General features: G+C 41.3%; 1 protein-coding gene and 1 long non-coding RNA gene across 7 annotated transcripts in view; one reads left to right on the forward strand and one right to left on the reverse strand.

The window, feature by feature from the left end:
• The window catches only part of PPP4R1 (protein phosphatase 4 regulatory subunit 1), a 64,374-nt gene extending 54,449 nt beyond the window's left edge, over nucleotides 1-9,925 (reverse strand). For 2 of the 6 annotated variants that reach the window (XM_058556715.1, XM_058556713.1), the window contains exons 1-2: nucleotides 9,776-9,924; nucleotides 9,549-9,593 (exon numbers count right to left, since the gene is read on the reverse strand). In XM_058556715.1, coding sequence (XP_058412698.1) covers nucleotides 9,549-9,593; nucleotides 9,776-9,782 — 52 coding nt within the window. In that variant the 5' untranslated portion in view covers nucleotides 9,783-9,924. Of the gene's footprint in view, nucleotides 1-6,310; nucleotides 6,481-9,251; nucleotides 9,329-9,548; nucleotides 9,594-9,775 lie in introns of those variants that run through there. The other 4 variants (XM_058556718.1, XM_058556717.1, XM_058556714.1 and 1 more) reach the window with 4 other exon arrangements.
• LOC131415256 (uncharacterized) lies at nucleotides 8,958-11,983 on the forward strand. The gene is made up of 2 exons (XR_009222386.1): nucleotides 8,958-9,015; nucleotides 11,627-11,983. It is a non-coding gene; the product is annotated as an uncharacterized LOC131415256 (long non-coding RNA).
• Nucleotides 11,984-23,363: the final 11,380 nt, after the last annotated feature.

Here is a 23,363-nt window from a genome sequence, read left to right on the forward strand (position 1 = left end):
CACATACCACATATAGCAACTAGAAGGATGTGCAGCTATGACATACAACTATCTGCTGGGGCTTTGGGGGGAAAAATAAGTAAATAAAAATTATTAAAAAAAAAAAAAAGAATAATGTATACCTACATTTTATGTGTGTGTATATAATTGTATAGAGAAAAACAGAGCAAACAGGCAAAATGTTAACAATGGTTGAATGAAGGTGAAGGGTTTTGCGAACTGATTATAACACCTGTGCAACTTCTGTGTAGGTCGGAAAGTTTTCAAAGTAACAAGATTAATTTAAAAATAAATTACTTCATTATTTAACTCCAATTAGGTTACGGCCTTATTCAGCTTGGCCAGAAAATCAAGATTCATCTTTGCAAGTATACTGAAGGCCTACTGCGTACTGGGCACTCTGCTAAGGGTAAAGAATAAGACTGTTCCAGACCTTGGACTTACAGTATAGTGCAGGGTCAGCCAACTATTGCCAGCAGGTTAAACTGGCTCACTCACTGTCTGTTCTTATAAGTAGTTTCATTGGAAGACAGCTATGCTCATTCATTTATGCATTGTCTATAGCTGGGTTAACCCCACAATGGCAGATGTGAGTAGCTGCAAGAGAACACGTGGCCCACAAAACTAAAATGTTTACTATCTGGCCCTTTACAGAAACTTGCCAACCCCTGGTCTTGTGATGTAGTGGAAATGCAATTAAGTCAATGCTGAGGGAAAAAAATTAATAGAAAAAGATGAATAGGGCCGGCCCTGTGGCTTAGCGGTTGGGTGTGCGCGCTCCGCTGCCGGCGGCCCGGGTTCGGATCCTGGGCGCGCACCAACGCACCGCTTCTCCAGCCATGCTGAGGCCGCGTCCCACATACGGCAGCTGGAAGGATGTGCAGCTGTGGCATACAGCTGTCTGCTGGGGCTTTGGGGGAAAAATAAATAAATAAAAATTAAAAAAAAAAAAAAAAGGGCCGGCTCCGTGGCTTGGCGGTTAAGTGCACGCGCTCTGATGCTGGCGGCCCGGGTTCGGATCCCGGGCACACCCCAGGGCACCACTTCTCCGTCCAATGCGAGGCCGGGTCCCACGTACAGCAACTAGAAGGATGTGAACCTATGACATACAACTATCTACTGGGGCTTTGGGGGGAAAAAATGAATAAATAAAATCTTAAAAAAAAAAAAAGAAAAAGATGAATAACAAATTTGAAGGATCATGTAACTCAGTCCTTATAAATACAGCCTCAAGCAACAGGTTATGTCAAATTTCAACCTGTAATTTGTGACAATATAATGTTTATCAGAAATCTTTCCTTCAAATATAAATATTAAAAGTTTACTAAATCCTTAGAAATGATCTTTACCAGTAAGTATAAAATTGTCCTATAGCATGTTTAATCTCACAATTGAATTTAAGCAAGAATAATTTGCTAAAAGTTCACTCTATGACTATTTCAAAAAACAGTTCCCTAAAATATGCATGTAAATAAAGGAGGCAGCGATGTGTTTATCTACTTTCAAATTAGTTACCAGGATCATTTTTTAAACAGCGTTTGACAGTCAGAGAGGTATGTAGCATATCAAAGCACCTGCCGGTGTGGATCTTCCATACATTATAGATGTGTTGTTTGTTCCCTTCAGTGAGTAAACCATCTTTCTCATAGTCTTATTAACCCAATTACTTTGGTTAGTAATTCTTTTTTCCATAAGTAATCCAAATATAAAATTTGAGCTAATCCAGGTCCAAATTACCACCAATCCCCAATAAATGAAGTCTTGAAGTTATTTCTACCAAAAACTAACTTGACAGATTTAAATGTAAAAATGATTTATATCAAATATGACTTGCAGTAAGATTTTGGAATGACCACTTCAGGTAATTAGCTAGTGACAGGATCAGACACATCAGATCACATCGATTTCTTACCCACTTTTACTCCACTGACTGGCTCCCTCATACATGAGTGCTTTAAAACACAAAGAAAAAAGGTATATTTTGCTTCTAACATTCCCATGACAGACAGGAGCTGCCCAGGACAAAAATTATTTTACCCACCAAATACTAAGAGCATGCTATTACCATTTTTATCCTCCAGAACCTTTAGGAGGTTAAACTACCTAAGTAAGTGATAACTTAAGGGAAGCCAAAGTTGGAAGGGAGTAAGAATGTAGTAATAAAGTAATAAATAAAGATTGTGTCAGACAGGTTTTAAATTTAACCTAACACTTTGAAGTTAGGTGACTGAGTAAATTACTTAACTGTTAGACAAGCCTCATCAGGTACCACTCTTGTAAATTTGGGGGACTACATAATTCATAGGGGAATATTTTAAGTAAGGTTATAGCACAATGCTATAACAATATGACAGCATGACAATAAATGGTAATTTAAAAAATAAACAAAATCCAGAAATTTCTCCCATCTCCCTTTTGCAGTAAGTTAGAGGGCTATGTTAGATGATATCTAGGAAAAGAATATGAAAACCTACAAGGTCTGAATTGTATTCTAGCCTCTGCCACCCATGCCACCTTTATCTGTGAGACCTTGGGGCTTAAGCTTTCTCAAGCTTAAAATGAAAAGGATGAATATATAGTCTGTCCTCTAGCTCTTGATTTCTGTAATTCTGGGATCACTGGCTCACTGGAGGCATAGCACAATTCAAATTTTAACAGTTTATGTGATCCTCTAGATGATATAGCAAACCAATTAAAAAATAAAATTCAACTTTTGTTTACCAATATTCTTTTGTTACCATTAGGGCTGACCCGAAAGAGTGAATGTGCTTCACATAAAAATAAGATGTTGCTTCTCTTAATCTGGTGATCAACATGAATAAGAGGAAAGTGAATTTAGTAATTATATGGATGTGCTTTATTACAGTAGAACCAGCAAGGCAAATGTCTAAAGAATTTAAACTTTCACAAATTATCATACCTTACCATTACCTTAGATACCCTTCTGTTCAGAGATTAGAGTATATGCCTAATTAGATTAGAGATTCAAGTATATGCCTTGTGAAATAGTTATAGTTAAAATAATTAAATACACCTGGGATGTCTTTGAAGCGCTCTGGCTGCTTCTCCCTCCCCCATAACAAGCTCAGATATTAGAGGGGGATATGCAAAAGCTGAAGTGGTGGGTATACGATGGCTCGGCTCATTTGCTTTTGCATTATGTTTGAAATTTCCCATTAAAACAATTAACAATATTTACTTAAAAATCAGTGTAGTTCATCACATTAAAAAACTGAAGAAGGAAAAAAACATAGATGCAGAAAAAGCATTTGAGGGGCCGGCACATGGCGTAGCGGTTAAGTGCGCGTGCTCCACTACTGGCAGCCCGGGTTCAGATCCCAGGCGCGCACTGACGCATTGCTTGTCTGGCCATGCTGAGGCGGCGTCCCACATAAACAGCAACTAGAAGGATGTGCAACTATGACACATAACTATTTACTGGGGCTTTGGGGAGAAAATGGGGGGGGGGAGGAGGAAGATTGGCAATAGATGTTAGCTCAGGGCCAGTCTTACTCAGCAAAAACGAGGAGGATTGGCACAGATGTTAGCTGAGGGGTGATCTTCCTCACAAAAAAAAAAAAGAAAAAGAAAAAACATTTGACAAAAACCCAACATCCACACCTAATTTCAAAAAAGCTCTCAGTAAACTCAGGGAACTTTCTCAACCTGATAAAGGGCATCTGTGAAAAAATAAGAAGTTGAACAACAAAAATTCAAAACTTATGCTCTTTGAAATACATTCTTAAGACAACAAAAAGACAAGTCACAGGGTGGAAAACAATATTTGCAAATCACATATCTGAGAAAGTACTTTTATCCAGAATATATAAAGAACTCTCAAAACTTATTAAGAAAACTAATAAACCAATACAAAATGGGCAAAGATTTGAACAGACTTCACCACAGAAGATATATAGATGGTAAATGAGCACACAAAAAGATGAGCATTACTAGTTGTTAAAGAAATGCAAATGCAAACTACAAAGAAAAACCACTACACACTTAATAGAATGGCTAAAACGAAGACTGCCAACACCCAGTGCTGACAACGGTGAGGAGCACCTGGAACTCTACTGCTGGTGGGAGTGTGAAATGGTACAACCACCTTGGAAAACAGTTTGGCAGTTTCTTAAAAAATTAAACAGCCGTTCAACTCCTAGGTATATACCCAAGAGAAAGAACGTATACATCCACACAAAGACTTGTACACGAATGCTCACAGTAGCTTTATTTCTAATAGTCAAAAACTAGAAACAATCCAAAAGTCCACCAACATTTTAAAGATAGAAAACAGCTGAGAAAAGTTAACTTACTCAAGATTATACAATGAATCAACAGCAAGGGTCAGAAATTAAATGCAGGTCTAAAGGTCTACAAAGCCCAGTGTTCTTTCCCCTACACAGAACTATACTAGATATATTCCAGAATTATAGCATGATAAATGCTCAAATACCAAACTGATGCCAACTGGGCCAGAAAATAAGTCTGCTCCTAAGTCCAAGGAGATAAGGAGCTAAGAAGACTTAACTTAAAACTTAGGAGAGTCAGGGGACAGTTGTGGAGAGGGGGAACCTTATGTGATCTACCAGCTGAAAGATCTGTGCAAAAGTACCCTCTAACAAGTTCTAGAGAATGTGGGCCTTTTAACCTCCTCAGCCAAAATTCCACAGGTGTGCCACTCACTCTTCTTCCCAAAACATTAAATTATGTTTATTATCAGATCCAAGTTAAAAGCAAAACAACACCCTAATTCAAGTTTAGGGACTGCCCACCCTATCATGTAGCTGATGGCAAAAATTCTTCACCGTCAAGAGAGAAAAATTCAAAGTTCCAAAATATAAGGCAAACGTAGGAGTGAAGTAAGAATAGTTTAATAAACAAATATAAATTCTTTGTTTTGATGAGAGGAGGAACTGAGGCAAAAGGACCAGAAATAATAAACCAGTGGTCAAACAAATGTGGCAGACTAATGAACTTTACCTAGGCAAGGGCTATCTATCTTATCTTTCATAAAAAGGAAGAACAAACAAAAACCTACACATTTAGGTGGGTTTTTTTTCTTCTTGGTCAGGCAGCAACAAGCCCAGGCAGCCGACTTGCATATTTACAAAGGGTTTTCCCTCTTTGTCGTTCTTTTTTAAAAAAATTCTATACAGGGAATTGTTACCCAAGGTGTCAATAACATTCTACACACATGTGGATATCACTAAAACCATTTTTAAGCACTTTTTTCTAGGGTATCAATTATATTATCTCTAACTAAAGATTTCTCCTGTCCATTCTTGTTGGTAGCAATCAAAACATACTACCAAGTCTCATGACTCACTCTTTTCCAAATTCCTATTTAACAACACTTCTAAACATCGTGACGTCCAAGGGCACCTTGCTAGGGTTTCCGACTGATTCCCTGGCTGCCACTGGACACAGCCCCTATTTTTTATTTCTCACCTCCCCAGGTGGCAGGCAAGGACTTTAAGAAGCTTATCAAAACTAGTTTTCAAAAGCAGCTAGAGGCCCAGAGACTCTAGTCAAGGTAGTTACACCCAATTAGTTCTGGATCCATCATTAATTCACTGTATTTCAACACTGCTCTCAACCCTGAAAAATAATATAGCGTAAAAGGACTCCAGAACTTCAACAAAAAATTTTCCAATGAAAAATTCTGTGGTATGGCATATTCCATAACATAGCTCTAAAAGCTCTTCAATTCCATGCCAGTTACAGCAGAAAGAAAAGTTAACAGACTAAAGAACCTATTCTAATTCTCTCTCCAGGTTAAATTAAACCATATGTAGCACACTAGATTAATCTTCAAGGATATTTTTAAGCAGGGGTTCAAACAAACTGCCTATTCAACAAGGCTGGGCTGCTCCATGTCGTAAACTGGGCAATTGATGAAAAGACAACATTTAAAATACACTACTTAGAATCAGGAGGCCTAGCTTAAAATTCTGGCTGGTACTTAGGAGTTTTGTTCCCTGAGAAAATAATTTACTTCCTTTGTGCATCAGTTGACTTATTAATATCAGATTACCACAGCCTACACATCACAGGACTGCTGTGAAGAATAATCTGTTTATGAAGGCTACTGTAAACTATTAAGTGTTATGCAATCATTCAAAATAATATTCTTCAATGTATTACTTTGATAAAAATTCAAATTTTAATCAAATTCCTTCAGTTAAATTATTTTTACAAGCATTAACTCATCAAATCTTACTGTATTTTAAGTCCTATTTTAGAAATCTAGCAACTTAAATGTAAATCAAAATTGCATCTTTGGGACACTAACAATAGAAATTTAAAATACCTTTCTCTGAAAGTCTGTAATTTTGCATTGCCTCCCATTATTCAAGGAACAGACACGGTTTATCCAACTCTGAAGTCACTCTGCTGAGACACCAATTCACAGTGACTCACTGCCTTGCTTTCACTTTGAAATTCAAAGTATGTTTCATGATACAGTATTGAAAGTATCACTTTTAAACTAAAACAAACTTATAGTTTTTCACTGCATTATTCTCCTAAACTTAATTTTAATAGTGCCTAATAGTAATGATTTTATTTACTTACCTTGACGACTTTTCGATAAGCACCATTTTTCACATATAGGATTTTGTTTCTTTTTCTCCAAGGGTATCAGTCAAGCCAGTCTTTGACCAATCCCTTTCCCCATTCTACCCACTTTTCTACTGACTACACAGAGATTTTGGGGCTTAAAACAAGACAAATCAAAACAAACAAAAGACCTGAGAGCTTACCGGGGTCTGGCAATGCCTCCCTTTCAAGATCTAGACCCCACCAGGTCCTCTCCTAGTCTCCACAGCTGCAGATTACCTGCACAATAGCATTTACTTTCTGTCTCAGTCTAGGCTCTGCATTTAGGAAAGCAACCAAGATTCTAGAGCTTGACCACAAAATAGTTCCTCCCCATCTAAGGGCCAACTCAGACCTAGCCTGGCTGAAGCAGCAGGACCTGATGCACGACTACCTGCGCGGCCGGCCTCTGCACCAGTGTTGCCTGAGACAGAAAATCCAGCTCAGAAGATGTAGTCTAGTTGTAAGGGCAGCCCCAACTCCACCTCTCTAACATCTCTGGTCCTCTGCCTTCTCCAGCTTCTCCAGGATGTGACAAGCTTTTTCATTCCCTTACCAACAATGCTGCCCTCAATCTAGCCCGTGGCCAGATTTCCCTCTCAATTCTTTCTCCCTTCACAGTAGACAGCAAGTGGTCCCTCAACTGGCCATATGTTCAAAGATCCTTTGTTCATGAATATTCTAGGTAAAGGTATCACCTGTAAAAACTCTAGCAACTGAGAAAATAAGCAATTATTCTAACAGTCTTCAACCAAATTATAAATATGCAAATAAACTATTTGTTTCTTCAAATGTCTAACGTATAAACACAATAGGAACAGAACCTTAAAAAAGTTAACTGCAAGCATAAGCAGTATTTATAAATACATTAATTCTGTAGTGTAATGTTCAACATCAGTCTTTCTCTGCTCTTTAAGCTTCCCTTACTCTTTACTCATAATAGCAACAAACACATAATAGTCACTATTTACCAGGTACTGTTCTAACTGCTTTATATGTATTAATTTATGTAAGGCTCTAAACAACTCCATAAGGTACGTAACATTTATTATACCCATTTACACATGAAAAACTTGGGCACAGAGAGGTCAAGTGAGCTGCAGGAGTCTGTCCAAAGCGACAATGCCAACACTGGAATAAAGCAGTCTGGCTCTAAAGTCTTGTCTATTAACTACTGTGCTATACTGCCTCTGATACCACCATTACCACACTTACACTCAAACTGCTTGTAAACCACTAGAGGGCACAGATTGTGACCAGTCTACACAGCTATCTCCTCAGTACTGAGCAGAAGTCTTAAGGCTCATGAAGGAATCATTGTTGAGCTCTTCACAGGTATGCCCTCCCCTCTAGACTAGGCTCCTCAAGGGTCAACGATGAAAACGACATTACAGTTCATCCTTAAGAGTGCAAATAAATGAAATACAAAAAAGTGAAATAAGATAAATAAATAAATTAAGTGAAAATACATGAAAATGCAGAAGTTCTTGCTCCAGACATTCATAAACAGCTGGTGAATGAATGTATCTTCTATTCACAAAGTCTTGAACCTAAATACCAGAATGAGAAGCCCCTGCCTAGAGATAATAATCAGAGCCACCTCTCCAATCCTAACTTTGCAAGAAATCAACAGCTGCCTTAAATAACATTTTAAACTTACAAATAGGCAAATATGTGGCCTAAGGTAAAACATTAAATGAAATGTGAAAGTTGTCCTTCATTATGTAAGTTCTGCTCCCTTTAAGGGAGCTTTTTACTCAAAAAAAAAAAAAAAATCCAGACTTAGCAAAAGATAAGTCTGCATATGATTCATTCACTTTAAAAATAATTACTCTTTTTAAAGAATCCTTCTAAATAGTAAATTCCCCTTACTTCACTCAAAACACCCAGGAATTTAAAAATTAAGCTTAATTTGGGCAAGGGAAACCACATTAGACAATGCTAAGGATTAACTACACAGTTTTTAAAAGAGCAATTTCAAACTGCAGCCATCTCTGAATTGCTTACACAGGTATCCGCCACAGTGAATCTCGGCATCAGGCAAGCTTTCTCCTAAATACACCACAAAGTCTACCATGGTTATCAGTTCAACTCAGAACGATTTCTAAATTATCTTCTGATGCTTAGAAAAGTACACACGAAATGAACAATTCCTTTCTGATAGTATTCTGGAAACAACGTCAAAGTTTGTATTTTTTTTAAACAAAAGAATAAACTCTTAAAATTTCAATATCTCCAAGGAACGCTGAAATTTTAATATTTAAGGACATCTGGGTGACTTGTGAACATGTACACTAAAGAAACACTCTAAACCTAGTAACTCCTGGCAAGGCCACACCTTCTACCCCTGCCGTAATCCAGCAGTCAGACGGATGCGGGGCAATGTAAAAGCTGCTAAGAGCTGAAGTGAAATCACAGGTAAGTCCTTTCCACACGATCAGAAACGGGGCCCTGGACCGAGCAGCTCTCAGGGCCCGGGCTCCCCCCACCCCCACCCCCGGCCGCTGGGTCCTGGTGGAGAGAGTACCTCGCAGAAAGCACACCTTCCCTCGCTACAGCCTCTTCCTTCCTCAGGAGGGCGGGGGGCCGCGGAAGGCACTCGAGGGGGAAAACACACCCCAAACGCCCATTTCAAATTCCTGCCCACCGCTTACTTCCTCCGCAACAGACGGCCGGGCGGCTCCCGAGCCCACAGGAGCTATGGGGCGGCGAGGGGCGGGCGATGGGGAGAGGCCGAGCCCCGGCAGTAACTGGGCACCTCTCGCCGCCGGCGGAAGCTGGGCACACCGTTTCCCCAGGAAGCGCGATTCTCCCTCAGAATCGCCACCCGGCCGGCCCACGGCCACGCCTCGCCAGCCCGTCCCCCCGGCCGGGCCCAGGCCGCCGCCGCCCGTCCTTCCCGGCAGCTCCCCGGCCGCCGGCGCCGGCGACAGCGCGGGGGGCGCACTCACATCCGTCCGCGTCCTCCTGCAGGTCCTCCTGGAGCAGCGAGAGGTCTGCGCCGAGGGGAGAGAAGAAAGGCCCGGTCAGCGCCCCAGGGACCCGCGCCCCGCCCCGCCGCCCGCCCTCCCCGCGCCGGGCCCCCGCGCCGGCCTCGGCCGGGCCGCCACTCGGAGAGGCGGCGGGCGGACGGGGGGAGGCGCCGCCGCCGCCGCCGCTGCCGAGCAGGGGCACGTACCCGCCATCTTGTGGTCGCCCCCTCCTCCGCGGTCTCCCGGGATCCCGGGCTACATGGAGCGGCGCGAGCCGGGGAACCGGTGGACGCGCGCGGGAGGGGCGGCGGGGAGGAGGCCGGGCCGCGGGGACGCGCGCGGGGCGGGCCGAGGGCCCGGGCCTGGCCGCGCCGGAGCCGTTCCCGGACGCCGGGGGCGGGCAGGCGCCGCGGGCTCCGGCCTCGCCCCGCCTCGCCTCGCCTCGCCTGGCCGCTCCGCGCGGCTCCGGCGCGGCCGGCGCCTCCTCCTCGCGCCTCCCGCCCGCGCTCCCGGCCCGGCCCGGCGGCGCGCGCTCACACCCTCGGCCCGAGGCGCCCTCTCGCCGAGCGCTGCGGACGGGGGCGCGCAAGCTGCCGCCGGCCGCGACCTGCGGCGTGTGCCCGGAACCCGGGCGGGCGGGGCTCCCGCGGCCCGGCCGCTTTATTGGGTCACCGGCCTCGCCCACCGCCTGGCCGCCGCGGCCCGTCTCCGCGGGCGCGCCGTTCGCCGCCCCGCGCCCCCTCCCCAGGGCTGCACGTACGTCGGCGGCGGTCCGAGGCCGGCGGAGGCCCAGGGTCCCACCCTCCCGGGGAGGAAGCGCCGCCTCCCCGCGCGCCGGGCCCTCTCGAAGTGGCTGTAACAAAGCCCGGCCTGGCGGCATGGTCGTCGAGTGACAGTGCTTCTGTTCAGCCGGCTTTCACACACAGCACGTTTAAGGCTTAGGCGCAGGTTATTATCCCCCAATCCTGCTAATCCTGAGCTGACAAAATGAGAAGTCTTCCACCAAGAGCGTCGGCAGGCCTGGGTTCTGACCTTGATGCTGCCATTTGCTTAGTAGGCTTGTCCATTTGTAAAGTGAAAGATGATACCTGCCTTTTGGCATTATTGGGGTTAATGAAGAATGTAAGGAACCTAGCACAGTACTTGATATCTAGGAGGTGTTTGATGAGGGGTGCCTGTGATTAGCTTTTTTTTGTCTTTAAGTAATTAGTTTAAATAATTTTGGTAGCACTTGAGGGGCTCAACTGGACTCTGTATCACTGATTTAAAATTTTTATTTATTTATTTATTTTTCCCCCAAAGCCCCAGCAGATAGTTGTATGTCACAGTTGCACATCCCTCCAGTTGCTGTATGTGGGACCCGGCCCCAGCATGGCCGGAGAAGCGGTGCACTGGTGTGAGCCCAGGATCCGAACCCCGGGCCGCCAGCATCGGAGCGCACTTAACCGCCAAGCCACGGGCGGGCCCTGTAGCACTGATTTTATTATTCCCATTTTTTTTACATGTGGTAAGTGATCAGCACAAGCTAAGCGCAAAGAGGGGACTAAGCCCAGGTGTTCTCACTCCATTTCATGCTGTCCTGTCTCCATGACTCTCCTTTACCTCCAGCTCTACCCAAAGGCCTCCACAGTGGTGATCTCCTGAAGTGGAGAACAGAACAGGGCTTGTTTGATTGATGCCACTTTGGCGGTCTGGTCTATTGTCGGGGAGAGGGAATTCTAAATTGTTAACCACTTTGTTCCTTTCTGCGTTGTGGTCTTAACCAAGGACACTATACTGGCATTTAGTGCCATCGAAGAATCAGTCTAAAGAATCGGATCCTCTGAAATTCATAATTCTGTGTAATAAAATAGGTTCTACATAGCTATTCCAAAAACTGCCCTCTCAGATATTATGAGATGGTACATATCGTGTGATATGTATGTATTACATTTCTTAGAGTAATAAAAATTGGAATAAAATCTATAACTCTAGGTGGGTGTCTTAATTTTCTCAGATATTGAAAATTAAAACTACAGGTCAATCTGTTGTATAATATTTCTCTCCTTTCCTTGCAGAATACCCTTATGTCAATTCAGCTGACATTAACTCTCAAAATGACAAGGAGTTGGAAATTCACAAACTATCAACAGAAACCAGTCCCAATTGACTCACTTCCTGAGAGTTTTGCCTTGCTGAGATACTTGTCGTGTTGACACCTACCACTTTAGCAGTTCTGGGTGGAAGGAGGAGGGAAGAGGATTTGGCTCTTTACACCAGCTGGTGATCTTGCAACAACACAAAATCTACAGTGCCAACTATGCCTCAGCCGCTGGACATACAAAGATGAAGAAAGCTATCTAGACGATTTACGCAGTAACGTCAGTCTTATTCTCAGTGCTCGTGATGAAATAGAACTTATGTACCAAATGCTAGCCTGGGGTGTGGAATGACTAACTCTGCCTTTGGTAGCTAGGCCTCAGTAAGTTTTATTTCACTATTCTCTGGGAAGGCAGCAGAAGAGGAGAGTCTGTGTAGTTTTGTCCATACAGTTCAAGAGCTGTGCATTTGGGTATCATCTTACCTGCATTACACGTTACAGCAGGTCCCTTTAGGCAGGATGATTTTTAGACATTTCAGTGTGAGGGTATCTTTATTCATGGTTCAGCACAAGTACATGTTTTTTACATCTGATTTTCCCTCACTCTACTCCTTTCTCAAAGATAAGATACACGGTTTTTAAACCAGTATTTACTCTATAAAATGCACTCTGTTCCCTCCTTATAAAAAAATATTTAAACAAAGAATAGCAATCATTAATCTATGTATCCTCACCCTAATTTCATTTACAATGTAGCCTGCAGATGCCAAAAGTTGTGTGTTGTCTAGTGGTCAGAACACAACATGAAGTCTGAATTCTGAACCTGCTCTGCCACTGAAATCTGTAACATAGAGAAAGTGTCACAAGTCAATTTTTTTTTTTTTTAAAGATTTTATTTATTTATTTCCCCCCCCAAAGCCCCAGTAGATAGTTGTACGTCATAGCTGCACATCCTTCTAGTTGCTGTATGTGGGACGCGGCCTCAGAATGGCCGGAGAAGCGGTGCGTTGGTGCGTGCCTGGGATCTGAACCCGGGCCGCCAGGAGCGGAGCGCGCGCACTTAACCGCTAAGCCATGGGGCCGGCCCCACAAGTCAATTTTTTAAATAGTAGTATCCAACTATGTGACTACTAAGGCCTGAATTTTTCAGAATAAGTCCTCTTACAAATGATAGTTAAAACTTTTATTAGTAGCCAAGCAGCCTTGGAAATTGATGAATTTGGCTCTTCAGACACAAACATACATAATAAATATCATGGGGAAAATATTGCTAATAAACACACGGAAAAACCGACGTGGCATTGCTTCATGCTATCCCATTTGTTAATTTTTGTATTGGTAATTGAACCGTTTACTTATTTCTTCAGAATGATCCTTCCTGAAACTGAAAGTATATAAAAGGCAGATCTATTAGTTGTTTTGAATAATGAAAAATGAATCAATCTGAAAATGGAGAAATACTTATATGATAAAAATGCTTTTTAAACAAATTTTTAACTTTTATTTTCATTCATCTCTGTGCTTTGTGAGCCAGGTTGATGAGATGTCCCTCACAGACTGCCATTCCCAAGTAAAAAGAATAAATATTTTCCTCTTTTTTTTTTGATTAATTGCCCATTTCTTACCTAAAGCCTCCTATACAAATTTTGGTAAATTGTATAAAGGTAAATAATATTTGTTAAATATTTTCTTCTTTCCTTTCTCTGCCTCTTCTAGCCCCTTTTGAGGCTCCACGTCAAGATGACATTCCAAAATGTGAGCTCTTAGCCTTTCCTAGAGCTTTCATAGTTTGGTTTTGTTTTTCAAAGACACTGGATCTCTTTTTATTCACATCAGCTAAAGACACATTTACTCACACCATCCTAGAAAAGAAAGAATGAATGAATGAATGAATGAATGACTAGAGGGAAAAAATAGCTACAGAACTGAGCCCCTTCCAGAGTTACCCGCGTTCAGGCTGTTTTTTCCTCCATTTACAAGAGTTGAAGCCTGCCCATAGATGCAACAGAACATGAGCTCTGTCCCATAGGCAGCCTTGGCTTCAAGTTTCTTAGCACAGGCTTGTTCTGAACGAATAGTGCATCTGTTAGAACCACCACTGTAAACCGAGTATAAAGGAAAATAAACCCTCTGTTTCTTATCCACCGTGTTAAGTACTCCAGTGCATTTCACAGTGCTCCAGATCAGTAGAGCCAAAAGGATTCTCCACCGAGTAATTTTGTAGTTATTCCAGCCAAGGCACCACATCCTATACAATTTGTTCCATGCATTTTAACTTCATTAGAAAAACTAAGATGTGAAAACAGTGAGCTTTAAATGGATTAAAATGGCAGTGTTAATTTCCTTTATGCCTTCTCTTAAAATGCAGAAAGCATTAGCTACAATCACATTCAAAGCAATGTGGAAAAGCCTACCCCCATGTCTGGCAGAGTATGTGTTGAGGAAACGTTTATTATTCTGAATCTGAATGGATGAGTCAAGTTGAACCAAGAAAAAGCCATAAGCAAACCACACATTCAAACCTAGATAAGCTCAGTGATTAAACGATTAAACAATGCCTTGATTCTAAGGTCCCTTCACACTAACGCTGCCATATGGTTCTATGATTCAGGAGAAATTGCTTTCATTCTAATCTTACTTCTGTGTAATTCATTGTAACCAAATTGCTTGTGTTCCTGGTCCTTGATTCCTTCATTTAGTAAGAAAAATATTAGCACAATGACACAATACAATTCATACACAAGATAGCTAATACATTTTTTAACTTTTTATTTTGAAATAATTACAGATTCACAGGAAGTTGCAAAAAATGTACAGAGAGGTCCTGTGTATTCTTTGCCCAGTTTCCCCCAATGGTAATATGGTACATTTTGAAACATTTTGGGATGTATATACCAAGCATTATGCTAAATGCTTTTGTGAACTTTCTGATTAATCCTTAAAAGGACTCTGTGAAGTATCATTATTTCCTTTTTAAAAATAAAGGAAACCAAAGCTCAAAGAGGTTAAGTATTTTGACAAAAGTCAGACAGCAAAAAATAGTGGAGTTGGAATTCAAATGTTGGAATGCTGATTCTAAATACTGGTAATAGCTTTTGTATATCATCACGTTTACAACTTTTCCAACAAAATTGTCCTTCAGTCAATTTGTCTGGCATCAAGAAAGCCCCTGTCCTTCTACATGTACGATCTTGCTATCATCTTTAATTCCAACTAGGCCTCTCTATTTCCTGCTGATTTTGCCATTGAAACATTTTGAGAGTTTCACTTTTTTCTCACTTAACATCCTGATTAAGGTATTAACCACTTCAAAACCATATTAGCAATTTTCTAACTATCCTTTTTCAGTTTATTCTGGCCAAGGATGCAAAAATTATTTTTCTTCTGTAATATTTTGCTCATATCAATTCTGTGAATATCCCAAGCATGTGACTTAGTATTTTCTTCCCACCAAATGCCCTCCACTTCATCAGCAAGTTTACCACCATGTAACTCCTCTGTTTTAAGCTAAGTTATCCAGAGTTAAGACAATCTTGAACTCAGGTGCCAACTTACTTCTCCCTCAAATCATGTTCTTGTTTTTTCTGTGTTTTGTTGTTGTTGCTGCTGTTGGTAGGGGGGAGAGATTCTATATCTTTGTAGCATTTATTCTTTTTGATTTTTCCTATTATAAAAATACATGTTCTTGGAAAAATCCAAAAAAGTATAAAGAACAATTAAAATTGCCCCAAATCCCCCAATTCAGAGATTATATCAAAGAACATTAGTGTATCTTTACCTCCTTTTTTAAACTTTCCAAGTCCTATATAAAAATTTTTAAACATCTTTATTAAGATATAAATCATTGGTTTTTAGAATATTCACAGAGTTGTGCAACCATCACCACATCTAATTTGAGAAAATTTTCATTACCCTTGAAAGAAACATACCTGTCAGCAGTCACTCACCATTACCACCCCCACCACACACCCCTAGCCCTAGGCAACCACTAATCTGTTTTCTCTCTGTATGGATTTGCCTGTTCTGGACATTAAATATAAATGGATTCATACAACATGTGGTCTTTTGTGACTGGCTTCTTTCACTTAGCATAATGTTTCCAAATTTCATCTATGTTGTAGAATGTATTTCATTCCTTTTCATTGATAAAAAGTACTTCATTATACAGATATACAACATTTTATTTATTCACTGATCAGTTGATGGACATTTGGGTTGTTTCCACTTTTTAGTTATTATGAATAATGCTGCTGTAAACATTCATATATAAATTTTCATGTAGATGTATGCTTTCAATTCTCTCAGGTATGTACCTAGGAGTGGAATTGCTGGATCATATGGTAACTCTATCTTTGCTATTTTGAGGAATTGCCAACTATCATGCAAAGCAGCCACGCCATTTTATATTCCAACCAGTAAAGTATGAGGGTTCCAATTTTTCCACATCCTCCTACACAAAATGTGCCTCTTCCAAAGTAAAGCTGTTATTGTCTGTGAAATGCAAAGGGCCAAGGTAAGAATAGCCAATAATTTTGAAGAACAACAACAAAATGAGAGGAACTTACTCCATTGGATATCCAGACTTACATCAAAGCTACAGTAATTAAGAGTGTAGTGTTGGAGTGAATATAAAAAAATAGACTGATAAAACAAAATGAATAGTCCAGAAACAGACCCACACATATAAGGATTCCTGATTTATGATAACAGTGGAGACATAGAGTAGGAAGAGAAAGACAAAAGTAGCACTGTAGGGCTGTGAGAGAAAGCTGATGCTAGGTCAGTTGGAGTGCCACATGAGGAAACAAATGAAACTTGATCGCTACTGCACTGCATGTACAAAAATCAACTCCAGAGGGGTTGAGACACAAATATGAACTGTAAAACAATAAAGCTTCAAAAGATAACATAGGAGAATATCTTTTTGGCCTTGGAGTAGGGAATGCTTTCTTCAACAGACACACTAATACCGACTATGAGGGAAAAAGATAAATTGGACACTATTAGAAGTTCTGTTACCCGAAGACACTAGTAAGAGAGCAAAAACACAAGCCATAAAGTGGAAGATAATTGCAACACACATAAGTGAAATGAGTTTATATTCAAAATATACAAAGAACTACAAATCAATAAGAAAAGGACAGACAAACCAATATAAAAATGGGCAATATACATGAACAGGCAGTTCATAAAAGAGCATATCCACATGGCTAATAAACATATAAAAAGGTGCCCAATCTCATTTCTCATCAGAGAAATATAAATTAAAACCATGATGAGATACCATAACACACCCAGCAAAATAGCAAAACATTTAAAAGACAATACCAAGTGTTGTTGAGGATGTGGAGTCTATTACTTTTCTATTGATGCTGTAATAATTATTACAAATTTAGTGGCTTAAAGCAACTCAAATTTATCTTACAGTTCTGCGGGTTGGAAGTCTGATACAGGTTTCACTGGGCTAATATCAAGGTTTCAGCAGGGCTGTGTTCCTTTCTGGAGGCTTTACGGGAGAATCTATTTCCTTGCCTTTTCTAGCTTCTAGAGTTCTCAATGTTCCTTGGCTCTTGTCCTTCTTCCTTCATCTTCATAGCAGCAATGTTGCATCTCTATGACCATCCCTCCACAGTCACATCCCTCTAATTCTCTTCTTCCTCTCTATTCCACGTTTAAGGACTCATATGATGACATTGGGCCCACCTGTATAATCCAGGATAATTTCTCTATATCAAGATCTTTAATTTAATCATGGCCACAAAGTCCCTTTTGCCTTGTAAGGTAACGTATTCATAAGTTCTGGGAATTAGGATGCGGACATCTTTGTGGGGAGGCATTATTCTGCCTACCACATAAAGCAACACAACTTTCACACAATGCTCTTGGGAATGTAAATTGGTACAACCACTTTAGAAAATAAGTGGCAATATTTACTAAAGCCAAACACATGCAGAACATATGATCCAGCAATTCCATTCCAAAAGACATGTAAATATTGCCATTATTTGGAAAAACAAAAAAAACCCAAACTAGAAAAAATCCAAGTGTCCATCAACATTTAGAATGGATAAATAAAATTCTGGTATAGTCATATTATGGAAAACTAGATAGCAATGAAAATGAATGAACTATTGCCACACACAATAAAATGAATGACTCTCATAGACGTAATGTTAACTGAAAGAAGCCAGACACTGAAGAATACATTCTGTGTGATTCCGTCTGTACAAAATTCAAAAACAGGCAAAACTAATCTTTGGTGTTAGAAGTCAGTCTAGAGGTTACCTTTGGGGATGGTGGATAATGATCGCACGAGGACTTGAGCAGGGGTTCTGGGTGTTGGTAATGTTCCATTTCTTAACCTGAGTGGAGGTTGCATATGTGTGAATGCCCTGTGATAATTTTTCATGCTGTATCTTATGATTTGGGCATTTTTTTCTGTATGCATGTTTTACTTTATAAAAGTTTATTAAGCATGCAAACAATGTGAATATACTTAACACCACAGAACTGTACACTTAAAAATGGTTAAGATGGTAAATTTAATGTGATTTTTTTCCCCACAATTAAAAAAAATTATTAAGGAAAAAAAAGAATTTGCCTCTTTTGGAAAAACTTGGGTGACAAAATCTAACCCAGCACTAGCGCTTATGAATTTCAAATACTCTGAATTTTTCTCTATATCATCATTAGGGAGAAATGAGAAGCAAGGGGGAAAGAATAAGAACAAGAAAAGGAGGAGGAGGAAGAAGAAAAGAAAGTTTCACCTGACTTTATTTAATAATTAATTATTTTATTTTTTGAAACAAAGTGTTCTTCTATGAGCAAGGTAAACTTTGCCTCTCCCCAGGCAAATTAGAGAAACCAGCACGAGCTCTTCTATTGTTCCTTTCTTACCTTTCATTTCTTCCCTCCCCTTTAAGTCTTCAACCCCCCTTCCCTTAGCTGCAAGTTTAGGATTCTCAGTCTCTCCCTGCGCCTCCAAGCCACTAGGGTGGAAACCACTGGTGAAAGTCTCCAAGCCCGAAACTTGAGAGAAAAGGAAATCCTGGATGCCTATCATGAGACAAGGCCTCCATCTCCGCGCCTCACACACGCACGCGGTGTGGTGGAGTCTGCAGGCCTGGCACCCTGGGTGCTGGCTTTGCCACTCCACGTCCGTGGATCTTGAGCAGTTGCTTCACCTCTTTCTGATTGGGTTTCCATATTTGTGAAATGGAAATATAATAAAAGTGCCTTTCTCACGGGCTGTTGTGAGGCTTGAAGGAGCTAATACCTGTAAAGTGCTGAAACAGTGGCTGGCACGTGCTAAGAACTCAATAAATAAATTCAACAGAGAACTTATTAAATTATCATCTGTTCTGAGCATCCGAAATTACTGATGTAAGGAGTAACGTTAGTAGATCTAGCTGAATTCCAATTAACTTGCCTCTGATTTTCTACTTTTAGCTGTCACTGCTTTCCAGTAAATGGAAACGGCAGTCCCCCAAATTTAATGGTGCTTCAGATGGACTGGGATCCCCATGCTCACAGTGCTCTCATTTCCAGCTTTCTGCTGTTTTAGAAATAAATAATGCACCTATTAGGGATGTAATGGCATTTAACTTCAGCCTTAGTGCTCAGCCCAAATCTACTATTTAACCTCAGCTTTGATTTTAGCCTCCAGAAGGCTAAACAACCCAATGCTCACTTCAGCATCATTTCTAGCATCTTTGAGATTGTGCTGCTCAGTGATCACGTGTGTGCACAGGTTCCCACTGTGTCCAACCAGTGCGACAATGTCAATAATAGGAATAACTGCAGCATGGATTTGTTATTATTATCTGAAGATACCCTTTCAAATGAAATTAAACATTCTAAATACAACTTGGAGGAAAACCTCCTTATATGCTTCCTATATTGAAATTCTGTCAATTAAAGTTATATGTAAACTTATAATTTCCAGAGTAAACACTGCAACATTAATGAATTTTGTGAAAGCTGTTATTTTAAAAAGAATGTTTTAGATAGTTAATTTTAGAAAGAACAGTGTATACTTTGGAGGCTAATAAATTTCTTAAAAATTTAATTACTGACATAAGGTAATAGAATAGTGATTATACTATGATTCCAATCTTTTCAGAATTGTTTGTTGTACTGGCAATTCCATCATTAAACGAAATAATCTGTAAGAACTACATTTGGTTTTAAGTTTTTAAAAATTCCCTTTAAGACAAGAATCTTTAAAAAAAGGTCCTATTTGAAAGCTCTACATCTCATGAAGGCGACATTAAAATCATAATGTCAATTTTGCCATCTCAATTTCACAAGGACTAAAAAAATCCAAAACCACATACCATAAATCCATAATGAACTATCTTTAACCCAAATTGATACACTAAAGTGTGTAAACAGTAGGAGAAAAACAAATATTAGAGGAAAACTAGGTATCCCAAATATATTTTAATAAACTTCTAATAAACTTAAAAATAGATGCCACAACAATACTTACAAGAAAACAATTGTGGTTCAAAACCACAATGAGATACGACTTCATACCCATTAGGATGGCTATTACTAAAATAAGAAAGAAAATAACAAGCATTTGCAAGGAGAAATTGGAACCCTTGTGCATTACTGGTGGCAATGTAAAATGGTGCAGTTGTTGTGGAAAACAGTACGGTGTTTCCTCAAAAAATTAAACATAGAACTACCATATAATCCAGCAATTCCACTTCTGGGTATACACCCAAAAGAATTGACAGCAGGGACTCAGATATTTGCACACCTATATTCATAGCCGCATCATTCACAATAGCCAAAAGGTAGGATCAACCCAAGCGTCCACTGATGGACGAATGGATAAACAAAATGTGGCGTACACATACATGAAATATTATTTGGCCTTAAAAAGGAAGCCAATTGTGACACATCCTACAGCACGGACGAACCTTGAGGACATTATGCTAAGTGAAATAAGCCAGTTGCAAAAGGACAAATACTGTATGATTCCACCTCTGTGCAGTCCCTGGAGTAGTCAAATTCATAGACACAGAAAGTAGAATGGTGGGTGCCAGGGGCTAGGGGGATAGCGGAATGGGGAGTTAGTGTTTATTGGGTACAGAGTCTCAGTTTGGGAAGATGAAAAATTTCTGGAGATGGATGGTGGTGATGGTTGCACAACAATGCATTCACTTAATGTCACTGAACTGTATACTTAAAAATTATAAATTTTATGTCTATTTTACCACAATAAAAAAATTACTTTACATTTTAAAAATGTATATGTAGTCTATATGTTTATTTGACTACGGTGGACAGGGTGAGGACGAGGTACTCCTAAGGAAGTAAAAGGGGAAAGGAGTGTAGATCGAGGTGCTTTGACTTGGGACATAAAGTGTTTTCCTCATGCGCCAGCAGGATACAGTGGAAAGACGAGTTTCTTTGAGAGATCTTAGTGCTCCCAATGGCCCAGCACTAGCCAGTGGACCAAGGCCTAGCGTTGAGATCCAAGCTGGGACAAAGACACTTCTTTAGGTGATCCAAGACTGGGAGGTCTTGGGGGGGTCTCCACCAGAGCGTTCAAGGGTGATCCCAAGGTGAAAAACTCAGCCACATGTGAATACCGAGGCCAAAAGGGCCTGGACTGGATGAAGGCTGAGAGGGAGTTGAATCGGGAACCGGATGGGAATGGTAACAAGTCTGACCACATCTGTGGCGTATGCCCATGTCGTACTTCACTGTATGACGTTTTTGTTCTTCTAGAAACATAGAAGATGCTGAGGTCAATCCTTGGAACACAGCCAGGATGCTGGGGGTGAAAAGGCCCTCATCAAGTATTCAAATGGTTAGGCATGCTGGGAAGGCAGTTTTTTGTTAGCTGTAGTCCTATATTCAGATGCAGTCCATCTTAGTGATGGACAGAGTTGCTGATAGTTGATCCAACTGAAAAAACATGCAGAGCACCTAACAACTGCTAGCACATAACTGTTATATGCATTTAGTGCATATAGGGAGCAGTACGGGGCTGGAGGCTTTATGGATCCCACCACATGAAAGCAGAGCGTGGGAAAGGCCCAGGCTCCCACACGCTGCTTGAAGCTTCTCTGCCCTGGTCTTCATCCTCAGCTTGTACCCAGAGTCTTCCTTCCTGACTTCCCTCTGGATGGATAACCCTTTGGCTGGTTTCCATGACTTTGTAAGTCACCTCTTAAGGATGCTGTATCTTGGGTCTCTGCAGGCCTCTAGACTCAACATCTGAAACACCATACACCAATCCAGACCAGCATGCCCAGGACACACTCATCCTTCTAGGACAGGGTTTAGCATCCTTCTTCTTGTCAAATAGCACCAGATGCTGACAAACAAATAAACCTTCACCTTTATGTCAATTTATTCTCAGGAAGTTTGGCCTCAGATGGAGGCAAATGTCCAAGAACCAGGCCTACTACATAAGTATTATTTATTCCTTCAGAAAGATATTTACTGAGTGCCTTCCATATGCTTCAGCCTGCAGCTTTCTCATGAGATTCTCCTGAAACTCAAAACAACTGCATATCAAAGAGCAGGTGATGAGGCAAGGACTGTGGTTGCCCCCATTTTACAAATGAGGAAACTGAAGCTGAGAGACCACATGGAACTAGCCTGAGGTCTCGTTGGCCGTGCTATCTAGGTCCTAAAGTGTGGCTAGAATTGGTGAGTCCTCCAGGAGAGCATTACCTGGTTGCATAAGGAGAGTGTGGCATCTTTTTGCCTCTCCCCACAAACAACACACTGAAAATATCAACCTTTTAGGTTTCACCAAATTAGAAGCTTGGATGTCAACAGAGAGCTGCAGCTGCATCAAAAAGGGTGCAGGGGCCGGCCCGGTGGCGCAAGCGGTTAAGTGCGCGCGCTCCGCTGCGGCGGCCTGGGGTTCGCTGGTTCGGCTCCCAGGCGCGCACGGACCTACTGCTTGGCAAATCATGCTGTGGCGGCGTTCCATATAAAGTGGAGGAAGATGGGCACAGATGTTAGCCCAGGGCCGTCTTCCTCAGCAAAAAAAAAGAGGAGGATTGGCGGATGTTAGCACAGGGCTGATCTCCTCACAAAAAAAAAAAAAAAAAAAAGGATGCAGTATTTTGGAGTCACAATCACCTGACATTTCTGAACAGGGGCCACGGAGGTACCTGAGGACTCCAAGCCAGATTCAGATGAGTGAGGAGGACGAGAACAAGAGAGGCCTCAAGGCCCCGGGAGAGACGCCACGCACACCTCTGCTTTATCAGATGTGCAGTGTGCTGTGTGGGCACGCTGGGCTGACCTACAGCAGCAGAACTGGGCTGCCAGAAAGGATACACATGCCGTTTCCCGTCACAGCTCCGCACTTATTTAACGAGTCCCTCGTGTGCTTTATCTCACTCAGCTGCGCAAGGGGAACGATACTCATATTAAGGCTGCTGTGATCATCAGACTACCGGGTTTATGAAAAGAGTTACATGGCACCCGACACATAGTAAGTGCTCAATAAAGGTTGGCTTCCATAGTCGTTTGCTTCTGTTCCCACCACCTCCCCAGTACTGGTGTCACAGTGCTACCCAGGACACGGGCTTGCAACTTGGTCAGTAAGACCACTGTTTGGTCGCCATTCCATGTCCTCATTAGCTACCACTGGGCACCACCTAGAAAGGACATTTGACAAATATGACTGCCTGAGTCCAGAACTGCCAGGTGCCCAATAAAATCATCCTTTTTTC

The sequence above is a fragment of the Diceros bicornis genome, chromosome 16 (genome assembly GCF_020826845.1).
Source record: "Diceros bicornis minor isolate mBicDic1 chromosome 16, mDicBic1.mat.cur, whole genome shotgun sequence".
Classification (NCBI taxonomy): domain Eukaryota; kingdom Metazoa; phylum Chordata; class Mammalia; order Perissodactyla; family Rhinocerotidae; genus Diceros; species Diceros bicornis.